At 39.5% G+C, this 17,651-nt stretch overlaps 1 protein-coding gene across 1 annotated transcript in view; it reads right to left on the bottom strand.

Annotated features, from left to right (window-relative positions):
* LOC122667700 (coiled-coil domain-containing protein SCD2-like) overlaps window positions 1-15,846 on the bottom strand; it is an 88,985-nt gene extending 73,139 nt beyond the window's left edge. Inside the window, exons 1-12 of the mRNA XM_043864090.1 lie at window positions 15,533-15,846; window positions 15,049-15,464; window positions 14,603-14,755; window positions 13,586-14,010; window positions 12,989-13,064; window positions 12,712-12,753; window positions 12,362-12,424; window positions 8,811-8,860; window positions 8,696-8,723; window positions 7,356-7,430; window positions 7,137-7,247; window positions 6,964-7,024 (exon numbers count right to left, since the gene is read on the bottom strand). Of these exons, the coding sequence (XP_043720025.1) occupies window positions 6,964-7,024; window positions 7,137-7,247; window positions 7,356-7,430; window positions 8,696-8,723; window positions 8,811-8,860; window positions 12,362-12,424; window positions 12,712-12,753; window positions 12,989-13,064; window positions 13,586-14,010; window positions 14,603-14,755; window positions 15,049-15,354 (1,390 nt within the window). The 5' untranslated portion in view covers window positions 15,355-15,464; window positions 15,533-15,846. The remainder of the gene's footprint in view (window positions 1-6,963; window positions 7,025-7,136; window positions 7,248-7,355; window positions 7,431-8,695; window positions 8,724-8,810; window positions 8,861-12,361; window positions 12,425-12,711; window positions 12,754-12,988; window positions 13,065-13,585; window positions 14,011-14,602; window positions 14,756-15,048; window positions 15,465-15,532) is intronic.
* Window positions 15,847-17,651: the final 1,805 nt, after the last annotated feature.

Here is a 17,651-nt window from a genome sequence, read left to right as displayed (position 1 = left end):
TTACTGAGTGTAACTGATGAGCCGAAGAAGAAACTGATGGTGGACTAGTCTGACCCGTGTCGAGGATGTAGAGACCACCATGTACCTTACCACCACCAATCGTGTGGCCCTGTACCAAATCCTTTATGACACAATGAGAGGAAAAGAAGGTTATTTTGCAGTTCAAATCTCTGGTTAAACTACTAAAGGAAAGAAGATTAGTAGGAAATGAAGGAACATGCAAAACAGAATTTAAGGTAATGGTAGGAGAGCAGTGAATGGATCCCTTTCCATTAATGGGAGAAAGGGAACCATTAGCTGCTTGAACAGTATCCTTTCCAGAACAAGGAGAATAATGATGAAAGACATGAGAGGAACCAGTCATGTGATCAGTGGCACCGGAGTCTATGATCCAAGGACGCACAATGACTACCAACCGGAATACCTGAGGCAAAGTAAGAACCAGGATAGGCAGCAGTTGCAAGTGCTGTAGAAGGTGTAGCAGAAGATGGCTGGAGCATGTGACGAAGGGCTAGTAGCTCATCCTGAGTGAAACCAGTGTCGGTGGAGGGGACTGTAGCAGTAGGAGCAGTAGCTTCAATCAGATTTGTCTTCGGTTTGAGCTTCCCCTTACCTCATTTCACCTCAAAATCAGTAGGCTTCCCATGTAACTTCCAACAATGAGCCTTGGTGTGATAGGACTTGTGACAATGCTCACACTTGATAGGCTTTTTGGAGGCAACATTACCACTATCAGTAGTGGCAATAGGAGCAGGACTGGAAGTAGTCTGTAGGGTAAACCTATCAACAGTAGGAACATGTAACATCACAGCTCAATGAGTCTCCTCTGTATGAACCATGGCAAAGGACTGCTCAAGTGTAGGAAAGGTAGACTGGTTCAGCACTTGCATTCCAATGGGATCATATTCCACATTCAGGCTGGCCAAGAAGTCGTACACACGGATACTGTCGATGTGTTTATGGTAGGCAGCAACATCAGTAGGTGTAGAGGGCTGATATGTGGAGTAATGATCCAATTGCTGCTACAAGCTTTTGAGGTCAGCATAGTAGGTAGAGACAGATAACTCCTTCTGAGTTAGGTTATGAGCCTTTTTGCGAATCTCATACACTTGGGCAGCATTCCCGATACGCCCATAAGTCTCTTTGGCGGCACTCCAGATTTGATTGGCTATCTCCAAAAGCATGAAATTGACGGACAGATCTGATTGTATAGATTGCAACAAGTAGGACATCACCATGGCATCATTGGACAACCACTTCTCTTGCGGAGACCTAGTGGTAGTTGGCATTGGGTTAGTTCCAAGTATAAGGCCAGCCAGCCCTCGACCAACAATGGTCAAGTAAGTGGTCCGAGACCACTTGAGGTAATTTGTCCCATCGAACTTGATAGGAGCAGAAAGTGGAAGGAAGTCTGTCCGAGGCTGTCCATCTTGCCCAGAGGTTGCAGAAGAGGCATCTGAACCAGTCATGATGATTCAAAGAAAGGCTCCAACAAACAAGGCAGCAACATAAGAACTTACTTGCTGAAAAAAGGCAACAGCAAAATCCCCAAGATAGGCTGAAATATTGATAGAGTACTCTTCAATGATGATGGATGAAACCCTAAAAAATTCACACCAAACTGAGAAAGAGAACTATAAGGGGCAATTCATCAAACACCTGGTGTGCACACTTGTATGCTGAAATCGATGAGTGTTGATAACTTGACCAATACTTGGAGGAAGAGCCTCAAATTTGGATCAAACACTCTTCAAGAATGAGGGAAGCTTCCCTAAAAAAAAAACAGTGGCAACAAATAAGAGCAACCCCAAATCAATTTGAGTGTCAAGGTTTTGAAAAAAAAAACCTGACAATGGAGATATCGATTTGCTGGCAGAAGGGCTAAGGTCGCTGTTGAAGGATGCTGATTGGTGTAGAGACAATGTTGATAGCAGCTGGCCAAGGGTGCTGATGTGGATCTTCAAGGATGGAAGACTTGATCTCCAATGTTTGGGCAGATTCGATCTTCAAGAGATGAAGACTCCAAAAATCGCAAAGAGTGCCAGCAGCTAATCAATCCAACAACATCTTCTAAACCATAATCTGATTGAGGTAGGTAGGGGACAGCACAAGATCAATCGATCACCTCATTTGTGCTGTCCATATTGCAGATTTCAGACCAAGAATAAAGGGAGAAGAAGAAGGTGGAGGAGGTAAAGAACGTCGAAGGTGAAGAAAGGGCTGTTAGAGAGAGGAAGAAACAATGGGGTTAAAGCTGGTTCTAAACCTAGATCAGATTTGCTCTGATACCATGTTAGAAGAATGAGAGAAGAATGGGAGAATGGCTTGAGTGAATTGTTTCCTTCACTCACAGCCCCTTCATTTATATTTTTCACTTATGTGTAGAATTACAATAGTGCCCCTGTATAGCCGACTAAGCTTATAACAGGGAATAAACAAGAGAAAAATGTAAAAAACCCAAAATACCCTTATCGGGTTACATAACTCAACAACTAGAATAGGAGTCATAATTTTCACTTTTGATTCCGGCGAACGAATAATCATTGAGTCCTCCTCTTTCTGGACAACACATACAAAAAGACCTGCCAACAGTGCACTGAGAATCTGACTCTGTAGGAGTAGTAGAAAGTGGTCTAGTCGAGACATCATCTTGCGTAGTGCTGCAACATCCTCTCTAGATAGGGAGTCAAGATCGGCGTGTAGTCCAGCTGACTCAGACAGAGTCACAGTATGGGCTCTAGCACCCCCTCTCCTACCACCACGTAAACCAGTGGATCCACCACGCATACCAGGGGGTTGGCCATGAAGTACCCAACATCTTTCTTTAGTGTGCCCCAGCTTCCCACAATGGTCACATTTAAATTTTTCTTTGTTATCTCCATATTTTGGCCCTTGGCCTCTCCCCCCATCTCGCCGATCTCTGTGAGAACTAGAAGTAAGAGCAGACCTCTCCAGGGATGGTACAGTATCCATGGATACTCTTCTAGTTTCCTCACTCTGTAAGTAGCTACATAGATGGAAAAGGTGACCTCCCCATGATTTGTAGTCAGATTGGCTCAAATTCTGGATTAAGCCCACTAAGATAAGCACACGTTCCTTCTCAAGTGTCTTGTACACCTTTACCTCATCTTCAGGGTTGGACAAATGAAGGTCCTAATAGTGGTCATACTCCTCCCAGAGACCAATGACAATGTTGTAATATTCAGAAATGCTTCGGTCACCTTGTTTCATTGTGATGACCTTTTGAAGAATTTGATAGACCTTTGCCGAGTCACCTACTCGGTCAAATGTCCTAGAAACACTATCCCAAATTTCCTTTGCAGTCTCCTTCATCATAAACCTTCTACCTATCTCAGGCTTCATGGAAAAAATCAACCAAGTCATAACGGTTGAGTTTTCAGTCTCCCACTTCAGATATGAGGGATCAGTCATAGCAGTGGCCTTAATAGAACCAGTAATGAATCCCAATTTTCCCTTACTTCGGAGAGACAACTTCACAGAGTGTGCCCAATCCAAATAGTTAATGTTGTCTAACTTCACAATAGATATTTGGGTATTGGGATTCTCAAACATAGTCATATTGGGATTTGTACTGCCCGAACTATTAGCCGAAGCATCTACAGGTCTACTGACCTCAGATCCAGACATGGTAATCACCAACTTAGTAAATCAAAGTGGATCACAATCAAATGGAAAGTAAACTCTACCCAAAAAAAAAATCCAGCAAGAAACTGAAGTTCCTTGAAGAAAATCAAGTCAAACACATTTCGGACAACATAGTCTCAATGCATAATACCCAATAGATTCCACATAACACAGATCTTCAACAAATAGTACCCATTCAGCACTCTACATAGCATTTCAGACATAACAGAGGGAAAAAAAAAGAACCTGGTGGTACCTGTCCAGTAGAGGGAAAAATGAGTTGTGCTCCCAAAGCATACAACTTCAGCAAATGAGTCCCTAGGGACTTGAAAGTACACTCCTGGGCGATTCTAACAGCCCTAGCCCCAGCTCAAATAGTGATTGAATGAGGGAGAATTGAGCATGAGAAGAAAAAGCTGGCATTAAGTCTGTCTTGGGCTTCTAGGGTTCCAAACACATCTACAGCTCTCAAATCTCCTCCATTATACTTTGTTTTGGTGAATAGAACTCCAATAAAGAGAAGTAGGTTCATACAGCCTTGCTCCTCTTTTGGCCGTTTAACTTTTGGTGAATCTCCTCAAATTAACATGGCCGGAGCCCTATCCTCTATGTCCGATCACCCTGGGGTGGTGCCGCCACCATCTAGGGCCTCCCTTCTTCTTACCCCTGAACCTAGACCATGGTCCTCACTCTTCCCATCCCAAAACCCCCCTTCCCGTGATGGCTTCCCCCTGTACTTTGTCCCTCCCACCATCATCAGTGGCTCCAAGGCAGCCCATTGCGAAGCTGATCTCCTTCTCCATGAGACCAAGAAATGGGATACTGCCTAGTGGGGCACTTCATGGGATCCCAACCCCCCTTCCCCCTTGTGAAAGCTTCTCTTTCAAAGCAATGGAAAACTAAGGGTCAATTTGAAGCATACCTGCTCGACCATGGTTTCTTTATCTTCAAGTTCGCTGAAGACAAAGACCGAGATAGAGTCATGGCTGGAGGTCCCTGGAACGTTGGAAAAAACCTCTCTTTCTCCGGCAATGGAACCGTTACCTTCAACTTCATCGCCTCGATTTCAGTTCTCTCCCAATCTGGATCTCTCTTCCTGGGCTCCCCTTGCATTTCTGGTGTAAGGAAGGCCTTAGTGTGGTTGGCTCGGTCCTTGGAATTCCTCTCTTTTCAGATGGCAAAAAAAAGCTCCAAGATCGTCTCGTTTGCCAGAATTTGCGTGGATGTTTCGGTGGACCCACCCCTGCTAACTTCCATCCTTGTAGTTGATGACGAAGGATTCCCCTTCAACCAGGCTGTTCACTATGATTGGAGACCCCCACAGTGCCTAGCGTGCAAAGTATTTGGTCATTTATCTGGTGAATGCCCTGAGGCTGGGAGCAAAGCCACTAAAGAAGCCTCCCCTGCCCTGCCCTCCTCTATCGAAGGCCTTAACACTACCTTGGAGCCAAGAAACCCCTCTGTCGAAGCCTCTACTTCTCTTCCAATCGCTTTTGATCAGTGCAGCCCTAGTCGCGGCCGGAGAAGAAGCCGCTATCAAAAATCTGGCCGGAAGAATCGCCCAACGTCGATCTCTCCCAAACGTCGTTGTCCCTTTGAGCAACTGGTCCCCCCCTGCTATCGCTGACTATAATCGACTCTCTCTCCTCCAGGTCTAGTCCCTATCTGATGGTGCAACTTTCCCCCTCTCTAATTTGCAGAACCCTTGTCTTCTTCCTGAGCCAATCCCTTCTATCCTTGCTCCTGTTATGACTGCTACACTTGCTTCTCCTCTGCAATCTTGCCCCAAGATGCTTCCCTCACATCTCGGTATCACCTCCTTTCTAAAATCATCGTATAAATCCTTTCTTTCCTCTCCGCCTTCTCTCTCCGCCATTCCCCTTCCATTTTCACTATGCTCTCTCCCTCCTTGATTACCCCATTCAACACTGTGGTCCCCTCCCCGTCTGAAAATCTCCTTTCATCTTCTCCTCCTCTCTCCCCGATGTCCCCTTCCACCGATGTGGTCCCCTCCTTATCGTCTCCTTGGATGGACCTTCTCCTTATGGCCCGGATCCCTCCCCTTGCGCCCCTCTGTCTCGCCCATTAGGCCCATCTGGTTTAAATGGCCCAGACCCCTCCTCTTGCGCCTCTTTGTCTAGCCCATCAGGCCCATCTGGTTTAATTGGTCCAGATTCCTCCCCTTGCGCCTCTTTGTCTGGCCCATCTGGTTTAAATGGCCCAGATCCCTCCCCCACCCACTTTCCTCTCCTTACTGCCTCCCCTTCTCTTTGCCTTTTCCATCGCCGTAACCCCAGTTCCCCTCCTTTCCCTATGAAGCATCCCTAACTTTCCTACTCCTTGGCCGCCCCAGAATTGAACTTGCCTTTCCATTTAGATTATAGAATCAATGCTCAAAGCGGTGAGCCTATTGACCCGGGTTAGTTGGCCTTTTTCGAGCCAGGCTTGGTTCTTTGGTTCTTTGGTTTGCCTGGCTTGTTATTTTTTAGCCTTTTTTTTTTGGTTGGGCTTTGCCCCTTGTCTTGTCCCTGCTTGTTGGTAGGGCTTGTGTCAGCTTTTGCTTGTATCCTCTCCCCCCCCCCTTTCTTCTCCCTTTGGTAATTGAATTATTTATTCATCCAAAAAAAAAGAACTCCAATAAAGCTTCAATGTGTAATATCTTTACATAGTGCAGCCTCTACGGAACCCTCTACTTTTCTAGGGTTCCAAAAAGAGGTGTAGAGACATAGTGAGCTTGGTCGACTCTCAAACCAGCTCTGATACGAAGTTCGAAATCAAATGTGGGTTGATTTAATCAACGGAACAAGGAATGAAAGCTGGGAAGAGAGAAGAGGAAGAAGAAGAGAAGAGAAGAGAAGAAGAAAGAAGAAGAGGAGTGAAGAGAATCGTGGGTAGTGGAGAATCGACTCCTACTACCTATTTGGTTCATTAATAAAATTCATGTAATTACACAAGCCTCCCTGGGGAGGTAAAAGGGAAAAATAACAAAAGTAAACAATTACAACTTAGTATGGCTTATAATAGGCCACTGACTAAAGTACCCCTTACAACATATACTCTAACAGAAAGGCCATCATAAAAGTCAGAACTTAGAAGATCAAATTTGTAGGTGACATTTCCTTGATTATCATTAATATCAGCAAGATAAAAATATTAACACTACTATTACTGAGTGAATATGCATCAAGCCATCAACCAAACATGCAAGAACAGCAATTGCTGAGTAAATATGCATATATCATTTGCAGCAATACAAAGTAGATGAGCTTATGCAAAAGAAAGCACAATAAAATCAAAAACTTTTGTAAGGTACTTTACCATGTTGAACACATAAATTCCAATATCGAGCAAGCCAACACCTTTTAAGAACCACCTCTTCCTGACACAAATGTATATTGTATAACTATGAGATAGATGACACAAATGTGTATTGTATAACTAGAAGATAGAAACTGCAAGAAGTTAATTAGACTGGAAAACTGGATACAGACCATCTCTTCCTGAGACAGTATCATTCTCTGTGTCATTTTTCGAAGAGATTTGATTTCAAACTCAGCCTCTTGGAGCTGCTCCAAAGCAGATGTTGCCTCATCCTTGGCAGTCTAGCCCAAAAGTACAGATTTGTCAATCCAAAAGAAGCCATGTAGATACACCATTAAATAATGGGACAAAGGCGAGAAAACTGAGCATAAAATGCAGAGTTTCAATACCTCTGCTTCTAATCGAAGGGTTGCAATCTTTACATCTCGACCATCATGAGTTTGTGCTACAGATTTCAAAGCAGCCTGTAACATAGACTAAATGTCAGCATCAGATTTTGATCAAGATCAGAATTTTGGAATAACTCAACTCAAGCATAAAGTAAGGCACAATAATCTATATTTGGAGTTAACCAAATTATTAAGTCATTCAGATAAACAAATAATATATCAAGATCCAGCCATAGATGTGAAACATAAATTTCGTTAAGTTTCTAAACCTTTGAAGTTCACTAAGAGAATTAAACAGCCATCTGCAACGGGTAAGAACAATCTACTCTACATCCAACTGAGAAACCACAAAATATGTTGACACTTTCCCAAAGACCTAGGACAATTTTGTGACAATTAATTTTAAGGTTTCCCTGTTTAGGGCTTCAGAACAATATAAGAGTTCCTATTATACAGTGACTTACAGTCAGTGAAAAAGTTTACAGCCACATTCTCATTTTCTTACAGGTGAAATAGAATTGAAGAATTTAAAAGTATTTTCACCATTGAAGAATGGCATTAATATGGGATTGGTTGTGTCAAAGTTAGAATGAAATCAGGGCTCCTCTGGAATTTCCAGACTTGTCTTTTAGAACTTTCTGATTTTTGGAGTAGGTCAAAATTGAGTCAGAAGAAGGTTTTGAATGTGTTCGGGTGATGTATGGAGTGGTTCGCTTTCCTCTTTTGAGTCTAATTAGGGACTTAGTAGATGGGAGTCTTGTATTCAAAATAGCGAGTAGTTTCTAAAGTTGGGTTTGCAAATTTATTTGTTTAGATGATTATCAAATTTATCCAAACTTAGGAAAGTTCATTAAATTAGAAAGTAGGAGGGTGTACTAAATTTCAAAGCAATGTAAACCTATTTTAAGGCAAGGGACCTCCAAGGATGATATGACATTCATTTCTATCCAAAGAGAGTTCATTAATTAATCATCTGCAATGGAAATGAAACACAGCTCGAAATCCAAGTAGGAAAAACTGTTGAGATCTCAAACTGCACGGTAAAATTCATTAGCCAAATGCATGCATCACATCTATTTACGTACACTTACCCATAAGTATGGTCAATTAAATTCATCTATAACCTGAGGAACAAATGAGTTAGACGCATAAATACATACTTGTGTATGTATATAGACACATGATATGGATAGAGACAACTATGTGCACACATATGTAATATGCAAGTGTATGTGTGTAGAAGCATGTATACTGAATGTATATATGCTCATTAATGCATGTGATACACATTTAAGTGAGCCTGATAGAAGTTGACACAGAGATTGCTGGGCCCCTAGTACCTCCCTTTGCTGCAGGGCTGCCTCTTTCCTGAAAGAGTGGAAAAAAAACATTTACACAAACAGAAGAATATAAAGACAGAACAAGAATTTCTTGAGAGTTGTATTCAAAGCTTGCCTGCTCAAGAGATTGGCCTCTAAAGATGCACCTTCTCCAAGAGAAGAAACCTAAGATGAAGAAACTATGTGATTTAATAAAAAGGAAAATATAATAACAAAAATATTTTAAAATTTGAGAGAGAGAGAGGGCAGAGAAGCTATTCTCTGCACATTCTAACTGAAATCTTGAAGGTCATAAACTAATGTCGACCCAGGTAATCAGAGTTCATTTCATGCTTTGGGGTATGTACTACAGACACACTCAAACATCGAGACCAGTGTTTTTTTTTGTATGACTGATGACCAAAATTTAAGAATAAAGAAATAATATCATTAGCATTGATATGGAAATTTCAAAAAAAATTAATTTCTAGTGCAGGCTAAACTCTATAAATAACGGAATCTTCCATGGTAGTCATGGCGCCTAGACGACCCAAGACATTGGAGGGGGCCTGGACGCAAGGTGACACCGACAAGACGACAAAGGTGCCCACCTAGGAGACCAAGCGGTTGGATGCCTAGGGGTCGACTTGAAAACTAATGCGCCCCATGCTCGATTCTCGAGATTCATGAGCCGTCCCATGAAGATCTTCGATCTGAACCTTCGCATCTACTCTATCTTAGAGGAAGAACCACACCTTCATTATCGCATCTTCTGTTACCAAAGTTTTAGTTTAAGCATGTATACACTCAGAAAATGCATATAAACCCAGTAAGGATTGCATAAAGAATGAGTAATAAACCATTCAAGCTGTACTTTGTCTCAAAGCTCCTTTACTTTATTGAAAAATTGTTTGTAAGCTCTTAATATATTGAATGACCTTTAAACTGATAGTACACTAGCAGTTCAAATTTTGAGTTTCTTCATGCTCAGTGGATAAGGAATTATAAAATAAGGTACTGGTTGGTGAAACACTAGCCTTAGCATGCTTACACTTAAGAAATGGATGTAAAATATAGATCGCATTCATAGATGACTAGGACTTTGCAAGGAGAAGCAAGTTATACAAGAATAGAGCAAGGATTACGCACATACAAATGAGAATATTTTCTGATTTTTTCTTCTTTTCTCCTACAACTCATGAACACTGTTCACAGTCCGATACATCCCTTGTTACTTCTTCTCTTACATTATTTTCTCCTATTTCATCACCTTATTTTCCCAAATCCATTTGATTTTTATTGACCATGTCTTCATCCTCAACTTTTTTGAGTAAATAACCAAAATTTTATAGAAGACAAAATAGTACTTTACTGTTTTCTCAAGTCTTTCTACCACAAACTCCAGCCTCAAGACTTCAAGGCCTTGTCACTCTTACATTACAATGACAGTTGATACCCCTTTTTATTGAATTCTCAAAACTCTCCTATTAATGATATACACTTAAAATAGATGACACTTGGAGACCAAAAACTTCCTATTAGTGACATAGATTGAATGAGTAGATAACCGTTAGATTTTACAATCTTAGAGGATTAAAAACTTATCTCTAATCAACCGAGGAGCCAAAAAAATTTAAATACCCTCAATCTGATGCAGTTAAAACTGCCCAATTGGGCTTCAAAAACCTTATTTAGGGATATGGATGGTTTTTTTTTCCCTTGGCCAATTGTTCATGAGTTATATGTTGTATTGGGCCTTAATTATAGGCCCATAAAGTGGGGGTGAAGTTGATACACACTATTAGTAGTTAAGTGTTTGAGTTAAATTAGGATGCTTAATAGCTTTTAAGAGTTCTGTTTTGGGACTAGAGTGATTTGGAGTCCTTTTATGAGTCAGTCGAGGAAATTTAAAAGTTTACATATATGTCACCTTCCCTTAAATTAGACAGGATTTGAATAATAAAATTGAAGTTTTTCAAGAGTTTGGATCTGTTGAGCTGTGCATATGGGATTGGTACCCCAGACCTGATTTCTTACTACTTATTTACTTCTTCTAATCTGTGGTTCCCCGATTTCTACCTAGTTTCAAGTTGTCTTTTACTTGAAACAACTACTTGAAATCTGTGCTGTATTGCTTCAACTCCTATATTCTGGTTCTTGAATACTAGTTCTCTAAGATTCTGCTATGTTCTGCTGAGTTGAGCTGCCGAAATTCCAGTTCCTGTATTGCTATATAGTAATCCTAATAGTATTAGAATTTTTCCATACAACCTTATCCAACCATTGGATATCTAGGATATTTTACCAACCTATTTTGTAGATAAAGAAAGACATTTAACCAACATTTGGGGAATCGATGCAGTTAAAACTGCCCAATTGGGCTTAGACCTTAGTTTGGGCCATGGGTGGGTTTCATGGGCATTGGGTCACTTGTTTATGGATTATTTGTTGGATTGTGGCTTAATTATAAGCCCATAAAGTGGGATGAAGTTAGTACTTGAGATTTGCAGTTAAGTGTTTGAGTTGAATAAGGATGCTTAATAACTTTTAAGAGTTTTGTTTTGAGGCTAGAGTGATTAAGAGTCCATTTATGAGTCAGTTTAGGAAGTTTAAAAGGTTACATATATGTAAACACTCCCTTCAATTAGACATGTTTTGAATAATAGAACTGAAGTTTTTTCAAGAGTTTTGGAGCTATTGAACTGTGCATATTGGATTGCTATCCCAGATCTGATTTCCTCCTTCTGCTGATTTGCTTTTAACAAGTGTAATCTTTCCTCATTCTTCTTCTTTGTCCTTATTTCTAATTCTGACATTTCCTTATAATCATTCTACTTTCTTCTCTGATTTCTTGTAATTCTCTTCTCTCTTCCTATATCCATTTCTAGTTCTGGTTATATATCTATTGAAACTGAAATTTTTCTGGCAAATCTGAGTATCTATGACCTATTAGCATAATTCCAGATTTGAATCTTAGATCGGATCTTCCTCTACTGCAATATATCTCAAGTTCTCCTACCATTTTTCTATTTTGGTCCAATAATAGTTCTATAGATTCAACTTCAAACCTGGACTTTTAGCAGTTTTTTTCGCTCCAGATTTTATCAAGAACCCTGAACTGCATTACAATATCTGACCACCAAAGCCATTCAATCAAGGAAAGCTGCCTTACACTTTGCTATTCACTTCTTTTAACTCCTTAATTGTCATGAGATCCCATGATGATATCTTTCCAATATGTTAACTCCAATAGATGTATGATGGTTCATCGGCTTACAGGCTTGCAAGCTTCCTATGGGACTTTGGCCTGGTTTCAATCATGAACCTTCCTTCACTTATAGACCCTTTCTATCCCTTTCTTCCTTCTTGGTTGAAGGAGGCACAATGGTTGGTATTTATCTAACCATGCAACTGGCCAATGTCATTATTACTTGTATGCTTCCAATTGTAAAGAATCCATGACATTTCAGTACCAACAATTAAAAAAGGTTTCGTATGACAGAATCTCAAACTGTATCAACAGGCTGACATCTTAGAATTTAATGGTGCAAGGCTCTATTCCTAACTTTCATTTTACCTGGACAGCCAAGAGGTTAACTACGTATGTGTGGAACATAAGACTTTATTAAGTTGAGTTGAGTTGAGTTTAACAATACCAGGATATACTTGGAGGTGGTTTTAAATTACCTGTTTCTCAAGCTGCGTAGCTCTGGCTTCTGCTTCCTCACACCTGTCCTCTGCAAGTCGAAGCTGGGGACAACATATCATAATGAATTGCAAAGGATACAATATCAGGATCAATATGTTATTCAACAAGAGCATTTGGTTTGCTGCACAAGCTGTTTGACCTGTCTAATTATGACTAAGATTAACCAAAGGCAGTACTTCAATAGCTTGAATACCAAACCATGTTGCTCTGATTGAACATGGGGAAGTTACAGAAAGGATGAAATGTGACACATGAAAAGAAGAGCCATAGCCTTCCAAATTTAAAAAAAACAAAATAATAAATCTAGTAAGAAATTTTTGGCTCGCACCTTTTCAAGCATACTTTCATTTTCTTCCTGTAGCATATCAAGCTGCAATTTGCATACACACCTTGCTAAGAAGGATATTTCAGAAAGATATTATCCTAACTGCTAGAAATATAAAGTTCTGAATAGACATGAAAATTTATGCTTTGAATACTAACACAAATAAGTGTAATTCATAGCAATTAATAAGAAGGAAATCACTAGCTAAGCACTTTCCAGCATGAACTTTCAAAAAATTTAATTTCCTGATACATGTTACCCGCCTCAAACATGACTCTACCTCGTCTTGAAGGGCAGAGGTAGAACGCTGATTTCCAGATTCACGCACGTTTAAATTTCCCAAATCTAATGAGGACCTGCATATTGACAAAATACAAATGATAACAAATAACATCTGTACCTCTAGAAGGATAAAAAAAATTCATAATGGGAAGTGTAGGATTATTTGGATGATCTCCACATGTCTAATTATTGGAATATCTATTTGATGGCCCAAACAACCTAAACTAACAGAAAACTCTGCAGTTGAACAGACCAACAAAACTATCCAACGCACAGCTCCTACAATTTTGTAGCAGCAAAACTAGTAGTTAAGGGGACTGGATACAAATTTCAAGAATAGAAAATTTCCATTGTTGTAAGGGTCCCAACATCTTAGATAAATCTCACCATGGAGCAAATATGGCTTACATTCAACTATAAACATTAACTATAAGACAGGTAAATTGTTTGCTTCAATATTTCTTTGCCTATGGAATTCAAAAATATGCTGACAGTGCACATTAAATAGTACTGAAATACTTTTAGCTCTTAACTCAGACGGTATTATGTTACAATTCAATGAAATGAAGCTGGGCAATTCTAAGCTCAAACATACCTTCTATCCCTTCGATGATCAGTGGAAGGATCTGATGGAGGCACAGGAGTAGGTGGCCTTAATGATATTGGTACACTGGGTGGCACCATGGGAACCGTCTTGACTACTTGAGATGGTCGACCAGCTGATGCAGAACGGACAGATATAGGTTGTTCTACAGAATTGGCTGCAAAAGACGATCGGCCAGCTGAAGTAGCACGAGCTGATGTAGGTTGCTCTATGGAATTGAATGCAAAAGATGATCGACCAGCTGATGAAAAGCGAGATGATGGAGACGGCTCTACAGTGCTGGGTGAAGGAGATGACCGGCCAGGCAATGAAGTGTGAGCGGGTGGAGGCTGTTCTACAGAGTTAACTGCAACAGATGATCGGCTAGCTGATGAAGAGCGAGAAGACGAAGTCTCTTCTACAGAGTTACGACCTAGCTATTAGAAACAACATACGACTTTTCTGTAAGCCTTATTTCAGTACTTATTTAATGATGAAGAATACAGAACTGCAACTAGAGAAAAATTAAAATGTGACATCCATATAAATCCAGTTAGAATCTTTAAAAGGTTACCACGCAAGAAAACTCCATATGCTGGCTTGTTTCAAAATATAAAATGTTGCTAAGCATATCCAATCAGGATATGATTGTTACCTGATCTGTGATGACATTATTTCCAAAATTAGTTGTAAAATTTGCGTGTTTTACTCAAAGAAATTGGATCAGGAAATCAACGAGCTTCACTAGGAACCTAATAGTTATTTTCAGGAAAAATGTCTCAGTTGTGGAATAATTATTTCAACTTCCATTTGGCAAGTACTATCAGAAGCAGATTTTTTTTTTAACTCTCAAGCTTGTCTTTTGCGACAACTAATGCTTGCCTACATATCAGTGCATTAATCTATACGGACAAGCATTTCTATATTTCATTCACATGCTACTCATACTCAAGTTAATAAAAGAAAAGTGATTTCAAATCTCCAATTAATATAGTCTGGATGAAGAAGAAGAAGTCTGGAACAAATTACCGCAGGAGAACGAGATCTCAATGCCCTCCCAGATGCAAGACCAATGCTCCCTGTGGGCTTATATTCCAAAAATTGGTCATCATCGTCATACTCCGTGTGTTGATGTTGCGTGACATGTGAATGCCTCTGAGATGTAGGTCTGGCTGCAGAATTCTGCGGTCAGAAGTATAATTTGAGGTAATTATTTTAATATCCATGCTTTCAAGGACTATCAGAAGCAGAATCTATCAATCAAGAAAAAAACAAAAAAAACAAAAAAAAGAGAAGCAGAATCTGTTTAAGTTTTGCTCTGATCTTCAGAAACAAGTAATCCATGCCTAGTGTGTCCGTGCATTAATCTATAAGAATGATCACATTTCACATTCGCTTGCATTCTACTTGTGGTAATGTTTATTAAACTATATCATTCTCGATCAAAGTTGTCTACAAAAAAAAATTAAAATTACCGCAGGAGAAGGAGATCTCATTGCCCTTCCAGATGCAAGACCAATGCTCCCTGTAGGATTGTAATCCAAAGAAAGGTCTTCATCCTCATCATCATCATCCGTTGGTTGATGTGCCATGACCTGCGCAAGCCTCTGAGCTGCAGCTTTGGCTGCATAATTTTGTGGCTTCCGGAAATTCACACCTGTTGATCCTGACCGTGCATGGCGATGCATGGGAGACGTCATCGGAGATGTTGGTCCTCCGGACGTGTTAGAAATGCTCTTCTGCCTAACGTACACTGGACTCCTTGTCCTCACCTTATCCATTGTTGATGATCCAGAGTCGAGGAAAGGGGAATCCAAATTCAATGGGTAAGAAACCTAAATTCTGCTAAAATATTACCCAATCTGATATTTCTCAATCAGAGACCGATCAAAAAATTGAAATGCGGGGTCTTAGTTGCAGAAATTTCACAACATTTAAATAAAACCGACCTGTGATTTCACAGAACTTCCTTCGATGAAAGTAAGATCAAATATATTCCTCATGCATGCAATTTCAACAATTTCACACGAAAACCGATCAAAATGATCATCATCTCCTGAAACAGGATCAAGGATCGAGTAATTATCAGTGTTGTTTTTTGTCAAAATTTCAACATCAAGCTTACTGAAACTGAAATTCTAGGACAAATCGAGACAATGGAAACAGATCTGGAATCGATTCTGTCCCTTCCCTCTGAATAGGCTTCCTCCGCCAATTTAGCCCGTTTGAGGTGCAGAGGTGAGGAGGCGTATGAAATGAGAGGGAAAGACTTCTGTCACACGAATTTTGAGTTTATAGTCTCAATTTTCGAAGTACGATTGGTTGTTTTCGAGGACCGAAGTTGATACACTTATGATTGGATGTCGTTACTTCTCCCGAGTAGAATTTCCTGTATGGCTGTGCACCAGATATTACAATAAGATTATAAGATGGAGAAGGAACAAAAGATTCTAATCCAACCGCGTAAGATCTTCTACTGGCGGTACAGGTCATTCCATCTTTAGGCGTTGGTCAAGGATCTTTCCTGGAACGTTCAGAGAGCATTAATTTAGAGGGGAAGATTTTCACCTCCAAATGGTATTGCACATTAAAAAAGTGAGGTTTTGTCATTTGTTACATTTTTGGGAAATTAACAATAATACTATGACAGCTTTTCTCAACTACATAGTGAACATTCTTTACCCACCATCCTAGGATTCTCAAGCTCCCAATAGGTTTTAGTATTTTCTTCCAAATATCCTCTAGATTCCCATGGGGTGAAGAAAAATTTGATCCATAAAAATAATAATTCACCTTTATGATGTGTATTCACATAGCATAATAGATGTTTTGTAACATTTGAAAACATAAGACCTTTGTGATAATAATAATTCATCTTTTATGATGTTATATGTCTATTTTGATCGTTGGATGCAAAGGACATGGTCTAGATTAACCACATATCATATTTCAAAATCTAATTCAATCATGAGAAAAGGATCTGCATATGGTTCGTATGCAGATTTCTTGACACACCAAGACAAAATGGGTGGACTCCACCCATTTTCATTTTCTCTCTCTTCAAACCCCCTTTTCTACAATTCGTAACCTAAGTTTCTCATACACCTAAATTAGTGCTTATACTCTACCATCATAGTATGTCCTTTTTGGTAGAACCATCATAGTATGTCCATGCATGTGAATTAGTACTTTAAACATTTTTGTGCACCTTGCCAATTCTGAGTAGAAATAAACAATTTAAAATAAAAAATAAAAATTATCATGTAACTTTCAAAAAGATCATCATCATCATCTTCTTTTTCTTTTTGTTATCATAAAAACACGAACAAAAAGATCATCTCCCATTGTTACATGGATAACCACCCTAAATAGAAGTTCAATCACATCATACAATAATTGCTCTTTCTCTAATTAGACCACGTATTCCTTCTTTATTATTATTATTATTATATAACTAAATGTTTTTTTGTGCAGGGGGCACAGGTTGCGCCTAGACAAATGGGGATGGGTAAAATGACCACCCAGCCCCCCCTGAATGGCAGGCCCATGTGTCTGGGCGTAGGCTGCACTGCGGCACAGAGAACATCAGCCCTTGTTATATTTTATTTTTCTACTAAAATGGATGCAACCACGGCAAAGACTACTAGATCATCTCCCTTTTTTTTTTTTTTTCTTTTTATAAAAATCTCTATTTCTCATGGCATACCAATTGGGCAAATATAAACCACCGAATATAGAGAGGACCTCATGTATTTGTTAGGTATCAAATTTAGGGACTTGATATAATTATATTACTCGCATTTCCCTTGTAATTTCATTTGTTTAGGACTCTTTAAATAACAATGTTTTCTTTTTTCTCGATACTTGCACATTACTAAGGATGCAAACAGAGGAAATTCAAAGCGGATACACTAGTATTTGAATTCATTTCCGTCTAACATATCCATTATCAGAATTTGATTTGATATCTAACGGATTTCAATTGAGTATCCGAACCCCATATCCGTTAAGGAGTCGGTTATCCGAATTCAATTATGATAGTATCTATATATGTACACATTTTAATCTTTAAATATTA

This window comes from Telopea speciosissima, chromosome 7 (genome assembly GCF_018873765.1).
Source record: "Telopea speciosissima isolate NSW1024214 ecotype Mountain lineage chromosome 7, Tspe_v1, whole genome shotgun sequence".
In the NCBI taxonomy this organism is placed as follows: Eukaryota; Viridiplantae; Streptophyta; class Magnoliopsida; order Proteales; family Proteaceae; genus Telopea; species Telopea speciosissima.
This window is presented reverse-complemented; position numbering and strand designations above follow the sequence as displayed.